Below are 25,648 nucleotides of genomic sequence, written 5' to 3'. Positions count from 1 at the left end.
GTTCTAGTCTGAGCAGCTCTGCATTCTGCCCAGAGCAGTCAGACACGAGGCAAGGATATTGCTGTTATTTATGTGGTTATGTGTGGAGGCAGGACAGAGAGGACTTAAGAAACCCATTCTGTATTTCGCAGCCTGAAAAGACAAACTGTCAATAACCACGTCCTTGACTTTGGTCTAGATAGGAAATGTTCAGGTGACTGAAGAAATGACAAATAACTATGCAAATGAAGTTAAAATGCAAAACTGCGTGCGGCGCAGCCAACAGGTTCAAGGGGCACACAAAGCGGAGGCCTGCTTCCTGGGCTGGTGTGCACACAGCTAACTTGCTACCTGGTTTGTTTATAGCCCCATGAATGCTCCCTCTTCACTGTTTTGAATGTCAAATCATCTCCCCATCTCCTCTTCCTGTGCCTCAGTTCACAGCCTCATAGTCCTCACTGGGATTGTTCAAAAGCCTCTAAGTGGCCACCCTGTATCCAACCATTAACAATATCTTTCTGAAAACTCTTGCTTCTCCTGGGACTAGGAACCCCCCTCTCCACCCTCTCCGATTAGAAAGGAAGTTGCCACCTGTCCTGGTGTGGCTCAGTGGTTGAGTGTCGACCTATGAACCAAGAGGTCATTGGTTCAATTCCTGTTCAGGGCACATACCCAGGTTGTAGGCTCGATCCCAGTAGGGGATGTGCAGGAAGCACCCAATGGATGATGTTTCTCTCTATTCCTCTCCTTTCCTCTCTCTCTAAGAATCAATAAAAACATATTTAAAAAAAAAAACATGCCTCTGAGAGTGGTCACGAGGTGGGCATCCACCCGAACAGGGTCAGCCTCAGCACTCTGCTTCCGAGACCTGAGCAATTCCCCCGGGAATGGGCGTATTGTTTGCACAAGCCAACCAGAGTCCTTCCCTGGGGTTTTATTTATCATTCATTCATTCATTTTAGCTAGAACCAGGTTGAAAAGCACTCTTCCCCCTGGGTTCATCAGTTCATTGCTGGCAGCCCTCGCCCTCTCTCATGGTGCCGGGAAAAGGGCATCTAAGAACATGATGCTGACAGGAAAGCCAGAGACCCCAGAGATTGCCCGAGGCAGTTTAGAGTCCTCCCTAAGCCCAGCTCGCCCCTGCCCTTCCACCAGCCATCTGGGTACATGAGACAGGACTGGGAATTCGGGTTGGGTTTCTGTGAGGTGCACGCTGTCCTCACCCAGCCACTGGTTGATGTGGGAGGTGATATACTGCAGCCTGAGAAAGGAAGGTTGCAGTAGGAAGGGTGGGAAAAGGGCACACATCCAAAATAAGATGTGAGCGGATTATTAAACGGTCCTCTGCTTTTCTATGTATTGGCACCTTTTTCTTACTCTAGAAGGCCTGCGGCTCACAGCTCTCACTTGTGTTGGTGGGTCATTTGCCATCTATCACAAGTTTGTATCCTACTGCATCTGCATTGTCATACGCTGGCCTGTGTCTGTGCAGAGTAGAAGTGGGTTACTCACCCCAGTTTTTCCTCTAGAGCTATTTTCATAGGAATCACTATAATTAGATTGTCGGACTCTCGGCACTTACAATCTGCCATGTAACTCGAATCATCTTTTAAAGTCTTAAAACATGACATCGTGCTGCCTTAAATTTTCATCTTTAAAACATTTCCTGGTAAAGTAGCATCACATGGCCTGGTCTCTGGACCCAGCTCCACCTGGATCGGTCATCTCCTGGCTTGGAAGGACAAGTCCAAAGGGCAGAGCCACAGCCAAGCAGGAGCTGCTGTCCTCCTCTGCAGCTGTGCCTTCCGCAGGGGAGGGTCACAAGACACACAGAAACCAGTGCCCGGGGCTCCTCCGAGGCAGGATGGGAACTCACTGTCTTTGCTACGAACTCTCTGAGATACGTTTTCTGCACGTCTAGAGCAAGTGTGGCTCTGCTCAGCGGTCGTCACCACGTGTCCTAAAATTACAGGGTCCTCTAACAGACACGGGCATGCAAAGCAGGCGAGGGGAGTGGAGCTGTCACCCAAGTTCTGCTGGAAACGTGCGGTGACCTGCTCCTCCTGGAACCCAGGGGGTTAACAGCTCTCGAGCTCAAAGGCATGCGTCAAGGTGCATCCAGAACGTCATGCCGTGAATGGTGATGACTAAGTCCTGAAGTATAAGAAAGTGAAAAAGGGGAAGGCAATGAAGTGTCCACCTTATTTTCAAGTGAAACAACACTCTTTCCAATAAATACGGTCCCTTAAGTAATACACATACAGGGTGTCCCACAAGTCTGAGTGCAGGTTTCAGTAACTTAGAAGACACATGCTACACATATGTAGTAAAATAGTATTTGAAAGTTTCATTATATACATTCCTTTTTAAAATGTTTACCAAGACATAAACTTAAAATCAAGTATTTTTCAAAATCTAAAAAAATGGAATATAAACTAAATTAAATAATTACACTTGCAAGTAGTATTTTTAGTTTGTAACATTTGTACTCCTAAAGTTACGAAAGCTAAAAAACTGCGTTCTGACTTTCGAGACGCCTACCTTAGAAGCCACTCAGCCACCCAGGTATACCACGAAGGATCGCTATGGGAGCACAGGGAATGCAGAAGTGTGTGGAGTAACACATTGTTGTTAAGGAGCTAAGTTCTGGGATGGTTTGTTATAAAGCAATAGATAGCTGATTCGAGGTTTTAAAAAATGTGTCATGATATAATCACTACAATTACTATTATTAATAGCTAACAGCTTCTGGAACACTTACTATGTAAACTGTTCTAAGTGTATCATATGTATTAACTTGTTTATGAAGTAGGTCCTGTTACCTTCATTTTGCAGATGAGGAAAACGAGGCCTTAGAGAGGCTAAGAAATTTCTCCGAGCAAGTGTCGAGCCATGGAAGGATAATCGTATCCGCGCATCACAGCCTACAATAACCCCTGCCAGGTGCTCAGTACTTTCACGGGCTGATGGCCATCCCTTTATTGTGTTCCTTCTAATTCAGACAGACGAGCATAGGGCTTGTGCTTGTAACACACATCACTAAGCTCTGAAGGGAGTCTGGGGTTCCTGAAGCTCACATCTCAGTTGCTAGGTGCTAGTGCCCGGCTGCCTAGCAACAGCTGCTTCTTTATTCCAGTCGGGTGTGGAGAGCAAGCCTGACTCCTGAAGATAACGGACAGGGCGACCTCTCATTGCTTTATCATGGACAGAACCCCACTAATCAGAAAGGTGCAGTGTGGAGCCTGGACTAAGCCTAGTCAGTCCTCCTTCACACAGTGACACTGGATTCAAACAGTCAGTCTGTTACGCATCCTCCAAGTGTCTCCAGGGAGACATCTGACAAGACCAACTTTATACATGAAGCACTTCGTGACTGAGACTTGAGGCACTGTAACATAACATCAGAAGCGCATGCTTAGAACATGCGTGTTTATGCTACGTAATTTATACATCAATAAGGTTAAGTAAAAACGTTTGAAAGAAAGGAGAATAGACATTCTCACATTAATAACTTGGAAGATGGGAGGAGATTCCAGTGGCTGTTTTAAACATTCTAAAATCTTTGTCTTAGAAAAAAAAAATCTGGAGAGAGTGAGCAAGTTCACAGTTTATTAAACAATTCAGAGTTAGGTACACATGCCAAAATTTAGGCAGGGCCAATTAAAAATGCACGGTATGGCAAAGGCCAATAAACTTTCTGTGAAGGGTCAGGTAGTTCATAGTTTAGGCTTTGCAGGCCATTCTGACTGTGTCGCATCTTATAAAGCCCCTTCCTGTTTACTGTTTCAGATAGAACATAAAACAAGCACAAAACTCCGCAACTGTGACATGCTACGCAAAACTGGCCCCACTCCAAGAGTCTTTACTGAAACCGAGTTAGATTTACGATGTTTAAATCCAATCTCTTCACACCAAAAAGTTCACATCTCTTCCTCAGTATTCCAGAGGCTAAATTATTTGAGGAAAATCATCTATTGAAAAGGTGGGAATGTAATCATTTTAATCATCCCAAATTCAGGCGGTTCCACAGGGTGGATGTGTTTCTCAGGCTCTTGGTCTATTGAGTGTCAGAATGATCATTCAGGGAGGAAAGTGAATCTCTGGAAGAGGCTCTGAGTAAGAAGAGCTGACTGATAAAAGTAAGAAACTTGATAAACACAACCTGGCTGAGAACGGTCCTCCTGCTCAATTAGCATATCAGAGAGGATTCTGGTGTTACATTTACAAACTGGCCAATATTCGACTAAATAATGTGCTTCTTAATAAGGGAATTGCAGACAGACAATATGTCTTTTTAGAAATAAAATCTAAAATTACTTTCCAACAGCCTCCATGAAAATAGATTTTTTAGCCAAACCGGTTTGGCTCAGTGGATAGAGCGTCGGCCTGCGGACTGAAAGGTCCCAGGTTCAATTCCGGACAAGGGCACGTACCTTGGTTGCGGGCACATCCCCAGTGGGAGGTGTGCAGGAGGCAGCTGATCGATGTTTCTCTCTCATCGATGTTTCTAACTCTCTATCCCTCTCCCTTCCTCTCTGTAAAAAATCAATAAAATATATTTAAAAAAAGAAAATAGATTTTTTACAGCCAAAACATAACATTAAGATACAGAACACGATTATCTTTTACAAGAATTTTCTACACAATTTCACAGAGTAAGAGAACACCTGGGTTTAAAGACTAAAGGAAACTGAATTTCAGAAAGGACAATGTCATGAACAACGCAGTCAAACTGTTTAATGCATAAATCTGCTAAAGAAAAAAATTTCCGACAGAATTCGGGCTCTCATACTTCAAAAGGCTAACGTGGGGGCCATGGCAAGTGTAGAGGCCGCTCTCCCGACTCGCCACCTCCTCGTGCCCAGTGCCAGCCTCACGGGCCGTCAGGGCAGGTAATGGAGGACGCTGCCAGTCAGCCAGACAGAAGCAATGACCGCTTCACGGACTTCCCTCACACCAGACTTTAACTGAGGACAGCGCTTAGTTCCTTAAACAATGAGATGGATTTTCTTTCTTTCTGTGGGTGACAGCTGTGGATGTTGGATTTTGTTAGCATTTTAAGCCACTGCATTGTTACGAAGGAGTCACTAGTAGGAGTACTCATCACAGTAAGAATGTCCAACACTGACGCAGCACTCAGCTGGGCACTGGACCTGGGACAGTCCTTATAGTTAATTAATGTTAGTTATTAACTATTACATTTAATGCACAGTTACTCTGCGAAGAAGGGAAACTGCTAATCTCACTTCACAGATGAGGACATAAGGTGGAAAGAGATTAACCTAAGTCAGTTATTTAACAGCCCATGGAGAATAAGTAGCAGAGCTAGGATTCAAGCCTGTGGAGCCTGATTTCAGGGTAAAATTAACTTATTTTATCAATGGAATTGAACTAACTACATGTAAGTAATACTGAGGACATCAAAACAAACGCACTGCATCATCTTGAAGTTAAAAAAGAACACGAAAATATTTGCCTTAGTCTTCTTCCCTTTTAAAACCTGAGTCCTCCAAATGACAAAATATATTTCAATCGACATAGATAACAAGGCCGCGAATGCCACCATCTAGTCCACAAACCACGCTCTGTATGCTCTGTATTTTTCCCTAGCTCTCTCAGAAGTGAGACGCCAACCACTGAATCCATACAGATTAACCACAGGACTAAGAACTAAGGCGCCTACATCCGCATGACTTTATTATTTATGCTAAGAAATTCCTAGCCACAAAGATAAGGCTGTAAATCAGTAAATGACTTCATTGTACGTGTCAGGAACTTTCCCAAAGTCCATTTACACCAACAATAGACTACTCCAATGATCCCCTTTTCACAATATCCTCTCAACTTGGCAAACAACTCACTTATCAAACAACTGGGTACTTAGAAGACTTGGTTAAGATCCCTGCCGCACTGTGTCCACGAATCCAAACTTGGATCTCACGAACTCTGCCCAGTTTCCGCCAGGCCTCTGCACTCACAGGCCACCTTCAGTCTCTCCAGGTGGACCTGGAGCCCCACAAAGTCCGCCCAGGACCTCTCCCTTGGGCGTCTCCTGGGGCTCCGCCCAGGTGTGCTCTCTTTACTGGAACAGCAGTAAACTGCGCTTTGCTTGGTCAGCAGGCTCTCCTGGCCTTTGGGGGAGCTGGTGGTCAGCCTCAGGGAACAACCCAACTTCTTTTCAGCTGCTCTCTTATCCACAACTTTTTCTTTAACCTCTTTTCCTCTCAGATCCACACTAGACCCCGGATGAAATTAAATATGCCAGGAAATGGGATCATTATAGAAAAAGATAAACATAAACCAGCCATCGAAAGGGGGCCAAGTGAATCCAATAATAAATTCAATATAAAGCTTTAAACTGTATTTTATTGTAGCCACAGTTTATTAACTCTAAGCTAAATTGGGTTAATTACACATTTCAAACTAGTCTTAAAGCATCTCTATAATTGAGGTTTAGAAATAAAAGGGGGAAAAAAAACAACTTGAAATGCCAAAGTTTAAACTGTTTTGCCACTTGATTAAATTTTACAAAATTTCCTTTTACTTTAACTCATTTACCTCAAATGCTATATATCAAATATGAATATATGAAATATAGTTAATCTTTAAAAAACAGCTGACTAAAAATGATTTAAACCTGTGTAAATATAAAATTAGTCATGTGACATCATCTTTCAATTATATAATCATTTTAAATAGATTTGTTATATTTATCTATGCAATTATTAAGAGCTATAACTAGTATTCTATTTTATTTCTCTTTCCATGCATCACATTTTTCCTTAGAAAAAATAAAATCAGGTAAAGATCAAATTGAATGTATTAAGATGCCAAAGATAAGCTTTTTATAAAGTTGAGGCCTTTAAACAGGAACTTGGCTCATCACATTAGAATGTGTCTGTATATTGATTGATTGATTGATTGATTGATTGTGTGTGTGTGTCCATGCCCAGGTAAGAAAAGTGAGGATAACATAAAATTGCCATGTTCTTCATAGACTGTCAACCCCAGCCATTTCAAATGTTACTGCTACACCATGTCATGCTCTGCTGTGACTGCTGCAGAGCAGTGGGTGTAGAGGAAGAACCCAGAGGGAAATGACTTATTCACATAGAGCCTCATGTACCTGGAAAAGAATGACAAGCCCACCTATTTGACATGATTGCTGAGATTAAAAGAGATAGTGTACAGGTAGATGTTCAGTCTTCTACCTAGCACATAGTGGTAAGTTCTCCATAAATTTTTATTACCCATCATGCATGTTGCTCCCCTCTAATTATGGTCTCAAGGATCTGCCTATAGACCTATATCTTGAACATGTTAATTACATTCATATGTGTCAGTTACACACATATACATACATATGCAGAATAAAAAGATTTGGAGGAAATATCAAAATGTGAACAATGACTCTCTCAGGATAATGAAAAACAAGTAACTTAAAATTTTTTTATATTTTCTACTGTGTACCTGAATTATTTTAATACTAAGAAAAAAATTAACCCATTCAATTATGTTTATTATTTAGTACTAAAGGCCCGGTGCATGAATTCACGCACTAGTGGGGTCCCTGGTGCCGACATCCCCTGAGGGGTCCCGAATTGTGAGAGGGCACAGGCCAGGCTGAGGGACCCCCACCAGTGCATGATAGGTGGCCGGGGAGGGACGTGGGAGGTTGGCCAGCCAGGGAGAGACCGACAGAGGGCTCCAGGGCAAATCTGGCCCATCTCACTCAGTCCCGATCCTCCAATTCCCAGCAGCAAGCTAACCTACCGGTTGGAGTGTCTGCCCCCTGGTGGTCAGTGCACATCATAGGGAGCAGTTGAGTGGCCTGAGCATATCATTAGCATATTATGCTTTGATTGGTTGAACAGCCGACCAGACAACTGGACACTTAGCATATTAGGCTTTTATTATATAGGCTATTCTAGTTTTTTCAGGATGATTTTTAAATTACATCCCATCTTATTTCCAAAAGGATTTGCTCATAAGTTCCTATGAACACAATGAATTGGACATGTTGTGCTTGACATAGCACTTACCTTCGCTGATGGCATGGGGCTTAATAATGCAACAGGTACAATTGGTAAATTTAGCAGAGTTTGCTGGTCCACAGACTCCACTCGAAGGAAAAAATAACTCCATTTCCTAGAAATAGAGAGAAATGACTTTGACATGTAAAATGGAGATCAAGAATCAGAACTATTGTTAGTTAAAACTAAATACTCACTATAGTCCTGTGATAAAATTAAATTAAATGAACCATATTTTGTAGCTAGATTCAGGCAGTGTTTTCTTAAAACGTGTTTTTATCAATTTCAGAGAGAGGAAAGGAGAGGGGGAGAGAGAAACATCAATGACGAAAGAGAATCATGGATCTGCTGCCTCCTGAACGCCCCCTACTGGGGATTGAGCCCACAACCAAGGGATATGCCCCAATAGGGAATTGAACCAGGACCTCCTGATTCATGGGTTGACCAACCACTGAGCACATCAGCCAGGCCAGGCTGTGTTGTTTTACATGTGGTTCACTGAAACAACAACCCAGCCATGTGAACTAGTCGAAGATGGTCACACTCATCAGTACCATTAATTATTTAAACACACTTCCCTATCTCTAAGCTTTTACCACTATTAATCCAAGCTAACATTTGCAAGAGCACACTTTTACTAATTCAGAGACTTCACAGAAAGTAAAGTTACACAAAAAATTTTCATATTACTTTGTGATCTGAGTTGCTTAAATATTTCTCATAAAGCTCCTCTTCTGTTAGCCTTTACTTTTCCCTAAACTGACCAGTAAGGAAGGAGAAAGATATATAACTTTCTCCCCTAAATAAAATTCAGACTCAATTTGATAAGCTTTAAGTATATTACTTTTATACTATATTTTATTCAACAAATTGTAAAGCATATAGTTGCACTTTTTCATAAATTTCACCTTGATAAGATCCTATGGTAACCTCACTAAAGCATTCAACTAATCTACATTCATATCTTTAATCATAAAAATAAATGCTTGCCAGTTAAAAGTTTCTCCCAAACTTTTACATAGTAATTTATATAAATACTAGAGGCCTGATGCACAAAATTCATGCAGAGGTAAGGTCCCTAGGCCTGGCCAGCAATCAGGGCCAATCTGTGGGGTGACTGGCGGGGCGATAGGGGCCCCTGCTCACATCCTCCTTGACCGGCACCACCCACTCACTGGCCCCGCCCCCTGCTGCGATCCTGCTCTTGTCAGGCCATTGGGGCTGGCAGCACCTCCACTGTCGCCCACTGCCAGCACTGCGTCACCAACGCCCACCATGTTCTGTGCCACCACCTGGTGATCAGCCACATCTAACTCCTGGTCAGTCGAACTCCCACCCGTGGGGACAATTTGCATATTAGCCTTTTATTATATAGGACTAGAGGCCCAGTGCACCAATTTGTGCACAGGTGGGATCCCTCAGTCTGGACAGTGATCAGGGCCCATTGGGACAGGACCAGCTGGAGGGAGGGAATACAGGAGGTTGGCCAGCTGGGGGGAGGGGCCATGGGAGGTTGGCTGGCTAGCCCCGCCCCCAATAGGGACACATTGAGGCTGGGCTGGCTGGTGGGAGGGGTGACGGGAAGTTGGCTGCAGGAACGCATTGACTACCATGGGGCAGCTCCTGCGTTGAGCGTCTGCCCCATGGTGGTCAGTGCACATCATAGCGACTGGTCGACCGGTCATTCCTGTCATTCTGAGTGTTCGGTCATTACGGTCACTTAGGCTTTTATACAATATCATATCTAATAAAAGAGAAACATGGTAATTAGCCGTACCTCTGCTACCCTTTCCATTGGCTAATCAGGGAGATATGCAAATTAACTGCCAACCAAGATGGCAACTGACAGCCAGGCAGCTGACGCGAACAGGGAGGCTTGCTTGCTTCAGTGACGGAGGAAGCCAGGTTCCCCGCCTGCCTTGCCGGCCTCTCAGCTGCACTCTAAGCAACATTGTAACAAATATAGAAGGTAAATCAAACCCCCAAAACCTGCTTTAGTCAGCTGGGCTTCAGTCAGCAGGACCGCAACATTGTTTCAAATAAAGAAGGTAAACAAAGGCCAGAAACCTGCTTTCAGCAGCCAAGGCCTCAGAGCTGGAGCCGAGCCTCAGAGCTAAAGCTGGCCCAGAATAAAAAAAGAAAAGAAAAAAAGGAGCGGTTGGGAGCTTCAGTCACCTGCCAGCCTGAAAATGGCCCTCAGCCCCTCACCCAGACTGGCCAGGCACCCCAGTGGGGACCCCCACCCTGATCCAGGACACACTTCAGGGCAAACCAGCCGGCCCCCACCCATGCACCAGGCCTCTATCCTATATAGTAAAAGGGTAATATGCCTCCCAGCACCGGGATCAGTGGAGCAGCGAGGCCTCCCGGCATGACAGGGGGCGGGGCCACAACCTCCCTATCTGCCCTGCTCTGTTAGTGACAGGGGAAGGTGCCCTACCCCCTGATCAGCCCTGCTCTGTGCCTGATAGGGGGGAGCTCCCCAACCCCCTGACCGCCCTGAGGCTCTGTGTGTCACAGGGTGCGGCGCCCCAACCCCCTGATCGGCCCTGCTCTGTGTATGACAGGGTGCGGCACCCCAACCACCCCCCCACGGGCCCTGCTCTGTGTGTGACGGGGTAGAGCCATAACCTCCCCATCGGCCCTGACCTGAGTGTGACAGTGGCGGCACCCCAACCCCCTGATCGGCCCTGCTCTGTGGGTGATAGAGGGTGGTGCCCCCCCACACAAGGGGCCCTGCTCTGTGTGTGACGGGGTAGAGCCATAACCTCCCCATTGGCCCTGCCCTGAGTGTGACAGTGGTGGCGCCCCAACCCCCTGATCGGCCCTGCTCTGTGTGTGACAGGGTGTGGTGCCCCAACTCCCCCCACCCCACAGACCCTGCTCTGTGTGTGATGGGGTAGAGCCATAACCTCCTCATCGACCCTGCCCTGAGTGTGACAGTGGCGGCACCCCAACCCCCTGATGGGCCCTGCTCTGTGGGTGATAGAGGGTGGCGCCCCAACCCCCTGATCCGCCATGCTCTGTGTGTGACAGGGGACAGTGCCCCAACTCCCCTATCGGCCCTACTCTGTGAGTGACAAGGGGGAGCTCCCCAACCCCCTGATGGGCCCTGCTCTGTGTGTGACAGGGGGCAGCGTCCCAACCCCCTGATCGGCCCTGCTCTGTGTGTGACAGGGGGTGGCGCCGCAACTTCCCTATCGACCCTGCCTTGAGTGTGACAGGGGGCGGTGCCCCAACCCCCCAATCGGCTGTACCCTGAGTATGACTAGGGGTGGCATCGCAACCTCCCGACCCGCCCTGCTCTGTGCACGACAGGGGCCAGCGCCCCAACTCCCTAATCGGCCCTGCTCTGAGCCCGACCAGGGGCTGCACCTAGGGATTGGGCCTGCCCTCTGCCACCCGGGAGCAGGCCTAAGCCAGCAGGTCATTATCTCCCGAGGGGTCCCAGACTGCGAGAGGGCACCGGATGGGCTGAGGGACCCCCTCTCCCCCCCACCCCCCGAGTGCACAAATTTTTGTGCACTGGGCCTCTAGTGTATGTATGTATGTATATGTGTATATATATATATATATATATATATCCTATCTAATAAAAGAGAAACATGGTAATTAGCTGTACCTCCGCTACCCTTCCCATTGGCTAATCAGGGAGATAAGCAAATTAACTGCCAACCAAGATGGCGGCCGGCAGCCATGCACTGAGGTGAACAGGAGGCTTGCTTGCTCCAGTGACGGAGGAAGCCAAGTTCCCCGCCTGCCTTGCCGGCCTCTCAGCTGCAACTCTAAGCAACTATGTTGCAAATATAGATGCTAAACCAAACCCCAGATACCTGCTTTAGTCAGCCGGGCTTCAGTCAGCAGGACCGCAACATTGTTTCAAATAAAGAAGGTAAACAAAGGCCAGAAACCTGCTTTCAGCAGCCAAGGCCTCAGAGCTGGAGCCGAGCCTCAGAGCTAAAGCTGGCCCAGAATAAAAAAAGAAAAGAAAAAAAGGAGCGGTTGGGAGCTTCAGTCACCTGCCAGCCTGAAAATGGCCCTCAGCCCCTCACCCAGACTGGCCAGGCACCCCAGTGGGGACCCCCACCCTGATCCAGGACACACTTCAGGGCAAACCAGCCGGCCCCCACCCATGCACCAGGCCTCTATCCTATATAGTAAAAGGGTAATATGCCTCCCAGCACCAGGATCAGTGGAGCAGCGAGGCCTCCCGGCATGACAGGGGGCAGCAACCAAACCCCCTGATCTCCCTGAAGCTCTGTGTGTGATAGGGGGCAGCACCCCAAACCCCTGTTCAGCCCTGCTCTGTGTGTGACAGGGTGCAGCGCCTCAACTCCCCCCCCCCCCCACAGGCCCTGCTCTGTGTGTGACGGGGTAGAGCCATAACCTCCCCATCAGCCCTGCCCTGAGTGTGACAGTGGCGGTGCCCCAACCCCCTGATCAGCCCTGCTCTGTGTGTGACATGGGGTGGTGCGCCAACTCTCCTATTGGCCCTACTCTGTGAGTGACAGGGGGGAGCTCCTCAACCCCCCGATCAGCCCTGCTCTGTGCATGATAGGGTATGGAGCCCCAACCCCCCTGATGGACCCTGCTCTGTGCGTGACAGGGGGCAGCGCCCCAACCCCCTGATCGGCCCTGTTCTGTGTGTTACAGGGGGTGGCACCGCAACTCCCTACCGACCCTGCTTTGAGTGTGACAGGGGGCGGTGCCCCTACCCCCCAATCGGCTGTACCCTGAGCATGACTAGGGGTGGCATCGAAACCTCCCGATCCGCCCTGCTCTGTGCATGACAGGGGGCAGCGCCCCAACTCCCCAATCGGCCCTGCTCTGAGCCCGACCAGGGGCTGCACCTAGGGATTGGGCCTACCCTCTGCTACCCGGGAGCAGGCCTAAGCCAGCAGGTCATTATCTCCCGAGGGGTCCCAGACTGCGAGAGGGCACAGGCTGGGCTGAGGGACCCCCTCTCCCCCCCACCCCCCGAGTGCACAAATTTTTGTGCACCGGGCCTCTAGTGTGTATGTATGTGTATATGTGTGTGTGTGTGTGTGTGTGTGTATATATAATTTTTGTAAATGCTCCAGATTAAAACATTGAAAAATACCAAACTTTCTCTCTATATACTCTCCTAATATCAAATAAAAACCCTTTTATCATAAAATAATCCAATATGAAGTGGCATAAACAATGCACCCTTATTTGCAAATATGAGAAAAACCTCAAACCTATTCTTCAGAAGGGACCTTTTAAGTAAACCATGTTATTTCCATGCCAAGAGAATATTCTGCAGCCATTAAAATGTACTCTTTTGACAGTAATCTAGTGACATGGAAAACTTTTATGGTATAATATTAAGTGAAAAAAGTAATTAAGTTAAAACCATGTAAAATGGTGTTTACTTTGCAGGTTACATAAATGACCAAGGAAACGAGCTGGAAGAATCCTATATAATAAAAGCCTAATATGCTAAGTGTCCGTTCGTCCAGTCATCTGTTCAACCAATCAAAGCGTAATATGCTAATGACATGCTAAGGCCGCTCAACTGCTCACTGTGATGTGCACTGACCACCAGGCGGCAGACAGCTGACTGGTTGACCAGTCGCTATGACATGCACTGACCACTAGGGGCAGATGCTCCGACTGGTAGGTTAGCTTGCTGCTGGGGTCTGGCCAATCAGGACTGAGTGAGACAAGCTGGACATGTCCTGGGGCCCTCCCATGGTACCTCCCCGGCTGGCCAACCTCCTGTGGCCCTCAATGGCCCCAATCGTGCACTGGTGGGTTCCCTCAGCCTAGCCTGTGCCCTCTTGCAATCTGGGACCCGTAGGAGGATGTCAGAGAGCCGGTTTCGGCCCGATCCTGCAGGCCAGGTCAAGGGACCCCACTGGTGCATGAATTTGTGCACTGGGCCTCTAGTATGCCATAAATAGGTTAACTGTAAATGCTGCTGACAGAATTATTGATGAAAAAATTTCTTTTCTCTAGTTCCTATGACTTCCACATTCTAAAAGACGGTGAGTAGGCTACTACTTCAGCACACACAGTGGAGGGGGTGGTCAAGCATGTGGCCCGGGTACCTAAACACACTGAGTCTGCTTCTGCAACAGTAAATTAGGATGACAAGCAACTGCACAGGATGTCTGAGATTTAAATGAGACACTCCACTGCTTGGAACTACGTCTATGATACACACAGTGAGCCTTGATAAGCATTAGGTTTGATATCATTTTTAATTCCAAAACTTTTAAAACACCTGTGATCTAGATCCTTGAGGTATGAAGATAAATTAGACATCTTTAAGAATTCCCAGTCTAGTAGGAGGCTAAATATAGAATCAGAGGGATGTGGTGGGAATGAAGCAAGCATCAAGGATGGGTGCCGTGCATAGAATCAGGGAAGTGGTAACAGGTAAGTAGTGTTGTCACTGTTTTTCTTAAGTTTTGTTGAGATATAATTAACATACATTAAGGCCAACAGTCTTGTACTACTGGGGTCTACAGGACCACATGACACTTCTGTGACCTCATCTTCCCCTCCTCCCTCCCCCAATCCAACCACACTGCCCTCTTTGCTGTAGGCTGAACCAGTCAGGCCGAAGGCCATTCTAGGAGTAGCAAGATGGTCATACACCTGGGACACAGTAAGGGAGAGACTGGTGAGAGGTTAAGTGTAGAGAGAGGCAGGGGCCAGGTTGGGGGAGCTGTGGACGCTATTCCACAAGAGGCAAAAGTTCATGGAAGGGTTTGCAATAGTTCAATTGTTAATACAATTTGTTTTTAAGAAGGTCCCCCTAGGCACAGTTAATTTTACTTGGGCAGGATAAAATTTTCATAAACTGATTAACAGGAGAAAAGAAAAAAATCAGGCAGCATCTGCAGTAGCCCAGAAAATATAACTGTGATTTGACCACAGTGATCAGATTCAAGGTCTCGTTTAAAAGGCCAGCTGAAGGAATTTACTAATAAACTTGTAAGAAAAGTCAATTATTATAAAACTGTCTAATATTATTTAACTGCAAACATGACCAAACTAAAAACCATCTTAAATGAATTGAGAAATGTCTCATGATGTCAAGAATAAATTTGCACTTCGTTAATTCAATGTCAGTGTAAACCCAGTGTAATACCTTATTTGTGTGAATTTAAAACAAGGAATGATACAGGAAAACTTTTTCATAAACACTAGGTAGATACAGGAAAGAAAAAGATGTTAAACTTGGAAAGAGAGTGCTAGGAGCCCAGGAGATAACATATCCAATGATGCCTTCTTTTTGAATATTCACTGTCTGTAAACTGGTATTCTTACATAAACTCCGTAATTTAGACATTGATGAGCCTTAGTAAGTTCAGTCTTTGGAACAAGAAGTGGGATGCATATTTTAAACTTACCTTGGCCGTAACCAGATTACCAGCTCCCGGGGGAGATGTATCATTGAAACACTGTTTAATCCCAGGCAAAAGGTTAAGGTTTTCTCTACTACGAGATCAGCTGTATCAATCCACCCTCCATCAGCAGCAATGGAAATGCTAAACGTTGACATCAAACAGTTCCCAAAACCAAAACTGAGTGACAGTATTCGAAACACCTTACTCGGGCTGCACAGGCGAAGGAGTCGGGGCCATGAGCTGCATTTCTGATGCCGTCAGCTCCAAAGAGGGCTCGGATGCTTCCGGGCGCATCCGCACGCGCCACCACAGAGTTGGCAGGTCCGAGAAGTCTCTTCCATTCACATATAGCATCATCTTTTAAAATCTCCATGGCAATAACAGGACCACTTGTAATAAACTGGATCAGCTCACTAGGAAACAGATGAAAGATGGATTTGCTTCATTGTTCTGTCAGACTAGGCATCTCTCTTCACAACAAGGATACATTACAATTTGAGTATTTCAACAAATACATGGACATTATGATCTCAGAACTATTGGATATAGTGGATTTTATGTGGACAAGGTGCATTTTTCATAAATCAAGTGTCTTGCAGTGGCCTGAATTGCCAGTGTTATCAAAGCAATTACTGTGAGCAGAAAAATCACTGTTTCATTGGACTGAGACTATTTCATTGCCTTAAAATGCATCCTGTTGATCTATGCTTCAATGAATAAGCATTAAGTTTGTCTAGTTATAAAAAAAAGAAATCAATAGGCCTTTAAGAAATACCCTTTAATTAGCATAAAAGCTGCTGTGACTTATTCCTATCTTCAATTTCAAAGCTACACGTACACCGAGTCAGACAGTACCCCAAGATATGAGAAACAAAACCTCATTTTTTAACTTTTATTTGTGTACAAGGCAACAATGACAAGTTTAACTGTGAGATAAGGGACATTGTTCCTCCTACTGTGCTTAGCGGGGACAGTCTACTTTTTAAAGAAAGCCCATGCTTCTCTCTCATCTAAGCCAAGAGCGGCCGGGACCCTCCTGGAGAGAGGGGCAGGGCACCACAGCCCTTCTGTGCCTTTAACTCTTGACTGTTGCACACACTTCCTGCCCTGGTGAACCATGTTCCATGAGCCAACCCTCTTCAGTACTGACTTCTTAAATCATTTCATGCTGCCCGGCTGGTGTGGCTCAGGGGTTGTGCATCAACCTATGAACCAGGAGGTCAAGGTTCGATTCCCCATAGGGGCTTATGCCTGGGTCATGGGCTCGAACCCCAGTGTCAGGCATGCAGGAGGTGGAAGCCGATCAATGATTCTCTCTCATCATTGATTTTTCTATCTCTCTCTCCCTTTTTCTCCCTCTCTGAAATCAATAAAAATATATTTTCAAAAATCATTTCATGTTGAATGTTTCTAAGAAATAACACATATGTATGAGTATTCGTATCCTCTATCCTAAAAGGCCTACATGACCTCCTCAGACATATTCTACTAGGCCTTAGGTGCCAAAATAATTAGACTTAAGGAATCTAAGTCAAGGGAAGAAACATATGTTCATCCATTCAATAAGCATTTAATGATCATCTACTACAAATCAGAATAGGCTGTAACAGAAGCTTCCCTCAAGAAACCTATAATCTAATGTCCTAGTAGCACAGTTCTCTGAGCACACAGCAGAATGAGCCGCAGGATGAGCGTGGCAGGTGAACGCAGGAAAGGCATGCCTGATCATAAAAGACGGTGCTTTGTGGCACTGCCTCCGTGACTGCAGCTACGTCTTTTGTTATGTGTTTCTCAATACAACACGAAAACTAGTTAATTCATACATGTGATAAAATTTACCACATACTAATTACATGTAAGACATTACATCAGGAGCTGCAATATAATGCTATAAACGTATACAAAGAGTATAATAAAGAGTAACTTCCAAGATAATTATATGTTCCTATTCTAACAAGGTTCAGGAACATTTTAGAATGCCTGATTTAAAACAATGTATAACATAATACATTTCTTATATCAAGCTTTTTTTAAAGACCCCTATTCTGTGTAGGGTACCAAATGGCACGCCTATCATAGCAGCTTGGCTAACATCTTTCTTCATTAGAAATACAAGTGCTCCTTTATCAATCTACACTAATAAAAGAGAAACATGCAAATTAACCATCACTCTGTCACTCCACCACTCCACTACGCCCACCAGCCAATCAGAGTGACTATGCAAATTAACCAAAGATGGCAGTTAATTTGCATAAGCAGGCGCAGAGCAAAGACTGAAGATGACTGAAGATGGCGGAGGCCACAGAGCTGGAGCGAGCAGGAGGCTTGGGTTGCTCCTGGCGATGGAGGAAGCCAAGCTTCCCATAGGCCCTGTACTCTGCTCAAGGAGGGGCGGGGGGGCCTGGGCTCCACTCAAGGAGTGGCTGGGGGCCTGGGTCACCAGGGGCCTGGGTCGCCGGGGGCCTGGGTCGTCGGGGGGAACTCAGGCTTCCAGTCTGCCCTGGGAACCGCTGGAGGAGCTGGAAAAAAAAAAAAAGGAGGGGCTGGGAGCAGCGGGAGTGGAGAAGCCAAGCCTTGTTGCTGTGGCAGGACCAAAGGCCTGGGTCCCAGGTGCCGGAGGAAAACCGGTGCCGGCAGCCAGGGGAAGGAAGACCTATTGCACGAATCTTCATGCAACGGGCCACTAGTAGTAATATAAGATGCACAATGTTCAGCTAAATTTCAAAACAAACCAAGTCCTGGCCAGCGTAGCTGGATAGTTAGAGCTTCGGCCCTCTCACCGAAGGGTCACAGGTTCAATCCCTGGCATCCCTGGTCATAGTTGGCACCCAATCAATGTTTCTCTCTCACATCAATGTTTCTCTTTCTCTCTCTCTCCCTCTCTCCCAACTCTTTAAAAAAATATCAATGGGCCCTAACCGGTTTGGCTCAGTGGATAGAGTGTCGTCCTATAGACTGAAGGGTCCCAGGTTCGATTCTGGTCAAGGGCATGTACCTTGGTTGCAGGCACATCCCAGTAGGGGGTGTGCAGGAGGCAGCTGATTGATGTTTCTAACTCTCTATCCCTCTCCCTTCCTCTCTGTAAAAAAATCAAGAAAATATATATTTTAAAAAAAATCAATGGGAAAAATATCCTTGGGTGAGGATTAACAAAACAATAAAATATAAAATAAAAGCAACCAAAATATTTAAGACATAGATTCAGGTTCTAACATATATTTGTTGCTATGTTTCAAGAACAAAATGTATATAAAATTATTTAAAATGTAAGGATTCTAATAACATTTATACATATGAGAATGCCAAAATAAGAGTTTAAAAGCACAGCAGAAATAAATATTAGACATAAAATATAATTATCACTCCATGTTAAATCTACTAAAATCTAAAAAGAAAGTGATGCTCCTTATAATTTAAACAAATAATCTTATTTGCTTCTTATTCAAGTTTAAGATATTTAATGACGAGATAAGAAAAGGACAGAAAAACCAATTTTTAGAAAATAATTCTTTGCAGCCCAATTGGCATGGCTCAGTGGTTGAGCATTGACCTATGAACCAGTAGGTCATGGTTCGATTCCTGGTCAGGGCACATGCTCAGTTTGGAGGCTGGATCCCCAACAGGGGGCATGCAGGAGGCAGCCGATCAGTGATTCTCTCTCATCATTGATGTTTCTATCTCTCCCTTCTTCTATGAAATCAATAAAAAAAATATTAAAAAATAAATAAAATACTTCTTTGCGGTTGCAAGATGTTGCTGGGGTCCTTTTTGACAGATTATCCTCATATAACAAAACTTTTAATTGTAAAACTATGACTCTCTCGTTTTCCAGAATATTCTCCATTAGCCTCCAATTCAGTACCTACTTAAAAAAGGGCTTTGAGTGATGGTCTATATGAAAATCTGCTGCTTCTTTCCTATAAAATAATAAAAATGACAACAGTTAGCAATTACATAAGAGAATTATTTTAGCTTACATTAATAAAATAAAAATAAAACCCTCTATTGATTTGATCTGAATGTGAATTATTTTTTAACCAAATATTCTGCTCAAATACCCTCTCCTTTCCATTTTTTGCTTATGCCATACTACCAACTTCAAAAAAAAATTCTAGAGTGTAAGGGGAAGAATTCACAAAACTGAAATGGATATATGTATTGCAGTCTACAATGAGGTAACACTGCATGCCAGAGAAACTCATTAATGTGGTATTTTAGAAGAGTCAGTAGCAAGACTACAAAACAACCAATTCTACCTTTCAACACAACTGAACTACTAAAAGAGAAAAACACACAATCATAATCTTTAATATCAATGAAAAGAAGAAAAATCTTAATAAACTACTAAAACTGTTTCATTATTTTTTCCTACATGTCCCTGGCCCGGCAGTTATCGCCATTCAAAATCTAAAACAGAAACCACGATGAGAGTTTATGAATTTTCCCCATCATTCTTATCTCATTCTTCCTTAAAATGTTTCAATGGAAGAGATACTAACAAGTGTATCACCACCTAGAGAAGAGCTGCTGTGTTTCATTAAGGAATGCACCAGTCTCTCAGAGGATCTAACCACTGATTCTTCCATGAAGTATTTACTGAGTGCCTACCTCGACTGAAGCCTTGATCCAAGAACTAGAAAGACCAAGTAGTATGAAACTCGGCTGCTGCCTTTAAGATACTATGCTAATGGAGGGACTGACACTGGAGCCAGTAAGTTCAGAGAAGACTGAAGTATTGGCAGATCCTCCCATGGGTCTCTGGTGCACCTAGCATGTCTCACTGGATAAGCTAGGAATGCGAGGCCCTGACTGCTCTTTATCCCACCACTTCTCAGAGTCCTGTTCATGGTGATTATCCTTGAGGGATGAGGTCATGTCTCTCTTCAGTACAAAGAGCAGGCTTGTTTACTGCTTCTGATGAAACAGTGGTAACCCAAGTTCAATGCTCCACACTGCAATGCAATCAATTGTGCATACAACACCCACCAGGGCCCATATCACATTATTTCCATGGCCCTGGAGGAGGCAAGAGGAACCAACACAAACATGACGTCCGTGCTGCTTGCTGTGCCACAACAAGGTCCTCTGTCTTTGACCCAGACGTCTCCTGCCTTCTGCAGCACCCATGAAAGAGTAACAGTCTACCTCATTAGCTTCTGAGTTGGGTAAAGGCCAAGACTCAACAGTAGTGTTAATAGACATGCGTGAGATGGCATGAACAAGAAGAAGTTTTCTTGGGCATCTCTAGCATGGGAAGTTTGATGCCCAAGTACCAGGCACTGGAAGTGTGGCGACATAAAAAAATGTTCCATCTCCCTGAAACTATGGAAATGCATCTCCATAATCCAGTCCATTGCCTGCTAGAAGGCAAGCGTCTCAGTACCTACAGAAATGGGGCAAATGGGACCACTTATAAAGGGTCATGACCTTGGTTTCCACGAAATAATAATGATATCACTAGTACTAATGCTACTACTAGTAACAGCTAACACAGAGGCACACCTACGATGGGCCAGGGTTTCTCAAAGCACCTGACATACAGTAAACTCATGTCGGTCCTATAGGAACTTTCTGGCACAGGTGCTATGATGACCTACATTTCACAGATGAAGACACTGAAGCACAGAACTCAATTGTTCACAGTCACACACCTGGTTAGCGGCACAGTTACAAGAAAACTAGCTCTAGACTCTGCTCTGAAATAAAAGCCTCCTGCCTTCCTAGTAAATAGGGAACTGGGAGATCTCACATAGGGGAAAAAACACAAATTAAACATCTGTCATTGTTGGGGTTAAATTGAGGGTGTTTTGTAACGGTTTCCTGGGAATGCAATGTTGAATAGCTGCTGCTAGCCATGTCCCTGTACACACAGACAGAAAAGCAACTGTCTGGTGGGCTAGATATCAAAATAGCAGTGAGAAGAGACCCGACCCTGAACACACAAAACTAGTGGAGTAACAGACCCAGTCTCGCCTACCAGCCACAATAATGCCCCTGCGATAGGAAAGTCTTGTTTTCACGAAGCAACTTAGAAAACACCTGCTCAGACAGAATGGAAGAGTAAACAGGTATATTTCCCAATTACATATATGTTGGTTGGGTGGAGCTAAATACAAACATTTCCAAATGCATCACTTTTAAAAATCTCACCAATAACACTCCCATGTCAATGGGAATAATGCAACATTCATTTCTCCTTCTTTCATTTCTATACAGTGTTCTACTGATGTGTTAAGAGATCACAGTGAACACACAGTGAATTATAACAGCAGATGGGGCTGTGCAAGACAACACACAGGGAATGAGGCAGGAGGATCTGACAGCTACTGCTCATCAGCTGCCTTGTGTTTTTTCATTCTAATTAGATAACTATTCTATTTGTCATTCAGTGTGAGATTTTAAAATTTTCAACGAGATGAATGATAAAAGATGATTTTTTTTAAAAAAAGGGAACTGGACATTGCATAACTAAAAATTATCAACAAATTACCTTGAAAGCATCATCATTTTGAGTTTGGTGATAGTAAATCCAGCTTTGTTTATTATTTCAATTATTTCTCCAGCTTTTGAAACGGCATCTGGCTTAATCAGGGCTAAAGTTCTGCAAAGAAAGAAAGAAGTTTGAAAGTAGCTCAGCAGATTCTACTTTTAATTCCCACACAGTGGTTGTCTCCCTACTCAAACATCACAATCCTATCTAATAAAGAGGTAATATGCAAATTGGCCATCACCCCAACACACAAGATGGTCGCCCCATGTGAACACAAGATGGCTGGCAGGGGAGGGCAGTTGGGGGCAATCAGGCTGGCAGGGGAGGGCAGTTGGGGGCAATCGGGCCGGCAGGGGAGGGCAGTTGGGGGCAATCAGGCTGGCAGGGGAGGACAGTTGGGAGCCATTGGGCCAGCAGGGGAGGGCAGTTGGGGGCAATCGGGTGGCAGGAGAGGGCAGTTGGGGGCAATCGGGCTGGCAGGGGAGGGTAGTTGGGGGCAATCAGGCCAGCAGGGGAGGGCAGTTGGGGGCAATCGGGCTGGCAGGGGAGGGCATTTGGGGGCAATCGGGCTGGCAGCGGAGCAGTTGGGCATTGATTAGGCTGGCAGGGGAGTGGTTAGGGGGCAATCAAGCAGGTAGGCAGGTGGGAAGTTAGGAGCTAGCGGTCCCGGATTGTGAGAGAGATATCCAACTTCCCGTTAAGCCCAATCCCACAGGGAAGTTGGACATCCCTCAAGGGGTCCCAGATTGGAGAGGGCCCAGGCTGGGCTGAGGGACACACACACTGCCGTCCTCCCACAAACCCTGTGCACAAATTTCATGCACCGGGCCTCTAGTAAATTGTAAAAGAAGTGCACTGAAAGTCTCTTAAAAACTTCTGCAAATTAAGGTAACTATTTTTCCCCCCAAGAAAACTAAAGTAAGGTACACAATATAACAATAATAATAATATTAGCTTAGGAGAAAATATGTTAAAATTGTCATTTTAATGTGCCAAAATTGGAAAACGCTTTTTAAAAAGTTCTACTTCTTAGAACACGTTTTATGAAAGAAAAAAATTTTCTAAAATGTTGTATTAAATATATTCTCAGCTTGATTTCTGGTCTCATTGTCTTTAACATGTATGCTATCCATTGATTGGAAATAATTATAAATTCTTCTAATAATAATTACATATTATTCACATTCATATTCACAGCATGAGTGATGCACAAAGACCAACGCCTTCACACTTGGTGATGAACATGGTTAACAAACGCTACCCTAACTTTTATTTTTAAATATATTTTTATTGATTTCAGAGAGAAAGGGAAAGGAAGAGAGAGAGAGAAACATCAATGATCAGAGAATCATTGATAGGCTGCCTCCTGCACGCCCCCTACTGGGGATTGAGCCTACAACCCGGGCATGTGCCCTGACTGGGAACTGAACTGTGACCTCCTGGTTCATAGATCGATGTTCAACCACTGAGCCATGCCGGCCAGGCCCACCCTAACTTTTAAAATCTCTCTCCTCCAAGGCTACCCCAAGCAATGCACTCCCCTCCGAAGCCGCAGGACTAATGGATATTTGACGATGGAGATCATCTGGGTGCCCTCATTTTACTAATGAGAAAACTGGGCCCAGGAAGGCGACTTGGCTAAGATCTCAAAACTGGTCAGTGGCATCTTCAGAACAAAACACCCACCTGACGACATTCCCAGTCTGCACTTTTCCCGCACCACAGATGCTGTCACGCTTAATGTTGTTAAAAGGAACATCCTCACAACACCCTGAAGGCTCCTATTGCCAGCTTGATTTCTGGTCTCATTGGCTTTAACATGGACGCTATACATTGATTTGGAAATAATTACAAATGCAAGATGAAAATCAGAGCAGTGGGAGTCACTCAGTGTATATGACACAAGATTATGGTCAAGAACAGCAGCCACTTCCACTTTATTTTCAGTTGTACGACACGACATTAACTCACAGATCCACAAATGGAGATTGGTTGGGCTTTTTTTCTCCAATGAGACGCCCTTGGCTGAGACTCCCATGATTCAAACAGTCTTACAGCTGGATGTAACTTATGGCTGGAGGTTAAAACTTTTGAAAAACAAATTATTCATCTTGGTCTGTTCAGTACCAGCAGCACCAGACTATCTTTCTTCTTTGTTTTGAAGCAGATGAGTCTCCTACAGTATTTTATATCATATGGCTTCATTGAACACAATGAAAATGAGTCCCTTTTTAGCTCACATTATTTAAATATGATAAGCCAAACCCATCAACTGTCTATGCTGAACTCTAGGAGAACCACAGCTCTTGAAACACAGACACATCAGCACTCATCGGCTTCTGCGAACAAGAAGCAACATGAAAAACACGAAACGGACAGGACTTAGTTTAAGATGCAGTCTGATTTTTCTTTCAATGCCCACAGGAGACAAAGGGTTGCTTACTGCAATTATAACTCTAAACCCCAGTCATATATTTTCTACTTAACTGTTCCGTAGATGACAATTAAAATGTACTTTGGAGGGAAAATAAGACGGGCATCAGCAATCATGTGCGTCATTTAAGAGTGAAGATGGCACCAGTATGAACAGTGCCTTGCTTTCTTCGGCTGTAGGAGGACCACCCCAAATGCAGCGGCTTAAACCCCTTCCTCAGGATCCTGTGGGTTGGCTGGGCAGTGGTTTCACCTGGGGTTGCTCGCGCAGCTACGTCTGGCTGGGGGCTCGCTGGGGGCGAGGCTTCTCCTTCCTTGTAGCCCTTCATCCTTAAGGAGGCCAGGCCGGGCTCCTTCGTGCACAGCTGCCGTGTCCCGTGTACCTGCACTTAGCAAGCATCCCCTTGAGCACACTTGCTGCTGTCTCTTTGGCCAATGCTAGACACACAGTGAAGCCCAGAGTCAAGGTGAGAGGGACAGCCAGCCTGGAAGGGTGGCTCCCTGGGGCATCACCGTAATGACCTTCCCCTCACCTGCTCTGAGGCAAGCTCTGCAGCACACAGCATGACATGCTCTTAGAAGAAAACCAAGAAAGATGAAAACTGTCCTTTGACATAAAAACTTCTTAGCAGTGGCGAGTTGAAAAAGTTTGGCCAGCCTTCACAAGATTCAGGCAGGTAGGGGTTTCTGAAAAGCGATAATTCTCACAGTCATGTAGAAAGTATGTTCTTCCTACACCTTCAGGCTCAGAATGGAAACTGCAAGTATGGACGCGATGAAGATGGCCAATCGCACACTTTCCCATGGACATCCTGGATGCTGCCCACCTGCAGGAACGCCGGTGTCAACTTTAACCGCATTCGTTTACGTGAGCATTTCCAAAGGTACTCATCCTCTCCCTAAGCACGAAGAACCCATCCTAAAACAGCAACCCTAGGCCCAATTACGGTTTCTTGTAAGTTTTGTTTGGAGTGTGTGCTTGCCCAGGGGGAAGGAGACGTCTCGTGAGACAGCTGTGGTTTGAAACGGAGGGCAGAGCCCGAGCTTTCCACGCACAGCAATGCAAAGCTATTCAGAGCCATCCTTCCATGGAAAACTAAAAATAAGGACAAAGTATTTTTCTAAAGCAAAGATAAACTGACTGAGTATTAAACAATTATTGCTACAAAAATGAAAGAAAAATGGGACTCAGAAAAATGGGAATGAAAGTTGCATTAACTTGGCAGCACCGCCTGCTGGGCGGATCTGAACTTTAAACTCCCAGGTCCCTGGGGGAAGGGAGCAGACCCCACAGAGGATGCTCTGCAGTAATCTGGGGCGGGGGGGGGGGG

General features: G+C 45.2%; 1 protein-coding gene across 1 annotated transcript in view; it reads right to left on the bottom strand.

Moving 5' to 3' along the window:
- Positions 1 to 25,648, bottom strand: part of NME7 (NME/NM23 family member 7) — a 116,758-nt gene that overhangs the window by 68,985 nt on the left and 22,125 nt on the right. The window contains exons 4-7 of the mRNA XM_070396899.1: positions 21,885 to 21,995; positions 19,261 to 19,311; positions 15,600 to 15,807; positions 8,022 to 8,127 (exon numbers count right to left, since the gene is read on the bottom strand). Coding sequence (XP_070253000.1) covers positions 8,022 to 8,127; positions 15,600 to 15,807; positions 19,261 to 19,311; positions 21,885 to 21,995 — 476 coding nt within the window. The remainder of the gene's footprint in view (positions 1 to 8,021; positions 8,128 to 15,599; positions 15,808 to 19,260; positions 19,312 to 21,884; positions 21,996 to 25,648) is intronic.

This window comes from Myotis yumanensis, unplaced genomic scaffold (assembly GCF_028538775.1).
Source record: "Myotis yumanensis isolate MYYU_CA2020_CCGP unplaced genomic scaffold, mMyoYum1.0.hap1 SCAF_17, whole genome shotgun sequence".
NCBI classification, from domain to species: Eukaryota; Metazoa; Chordata; class Mammalia; order Chiroptera; family Vespertilionidae; genus Myotis; species Myotis yumanensis.
This window is presented reverse-complemented; position numbering and strand designations above follow the sequence as displayed.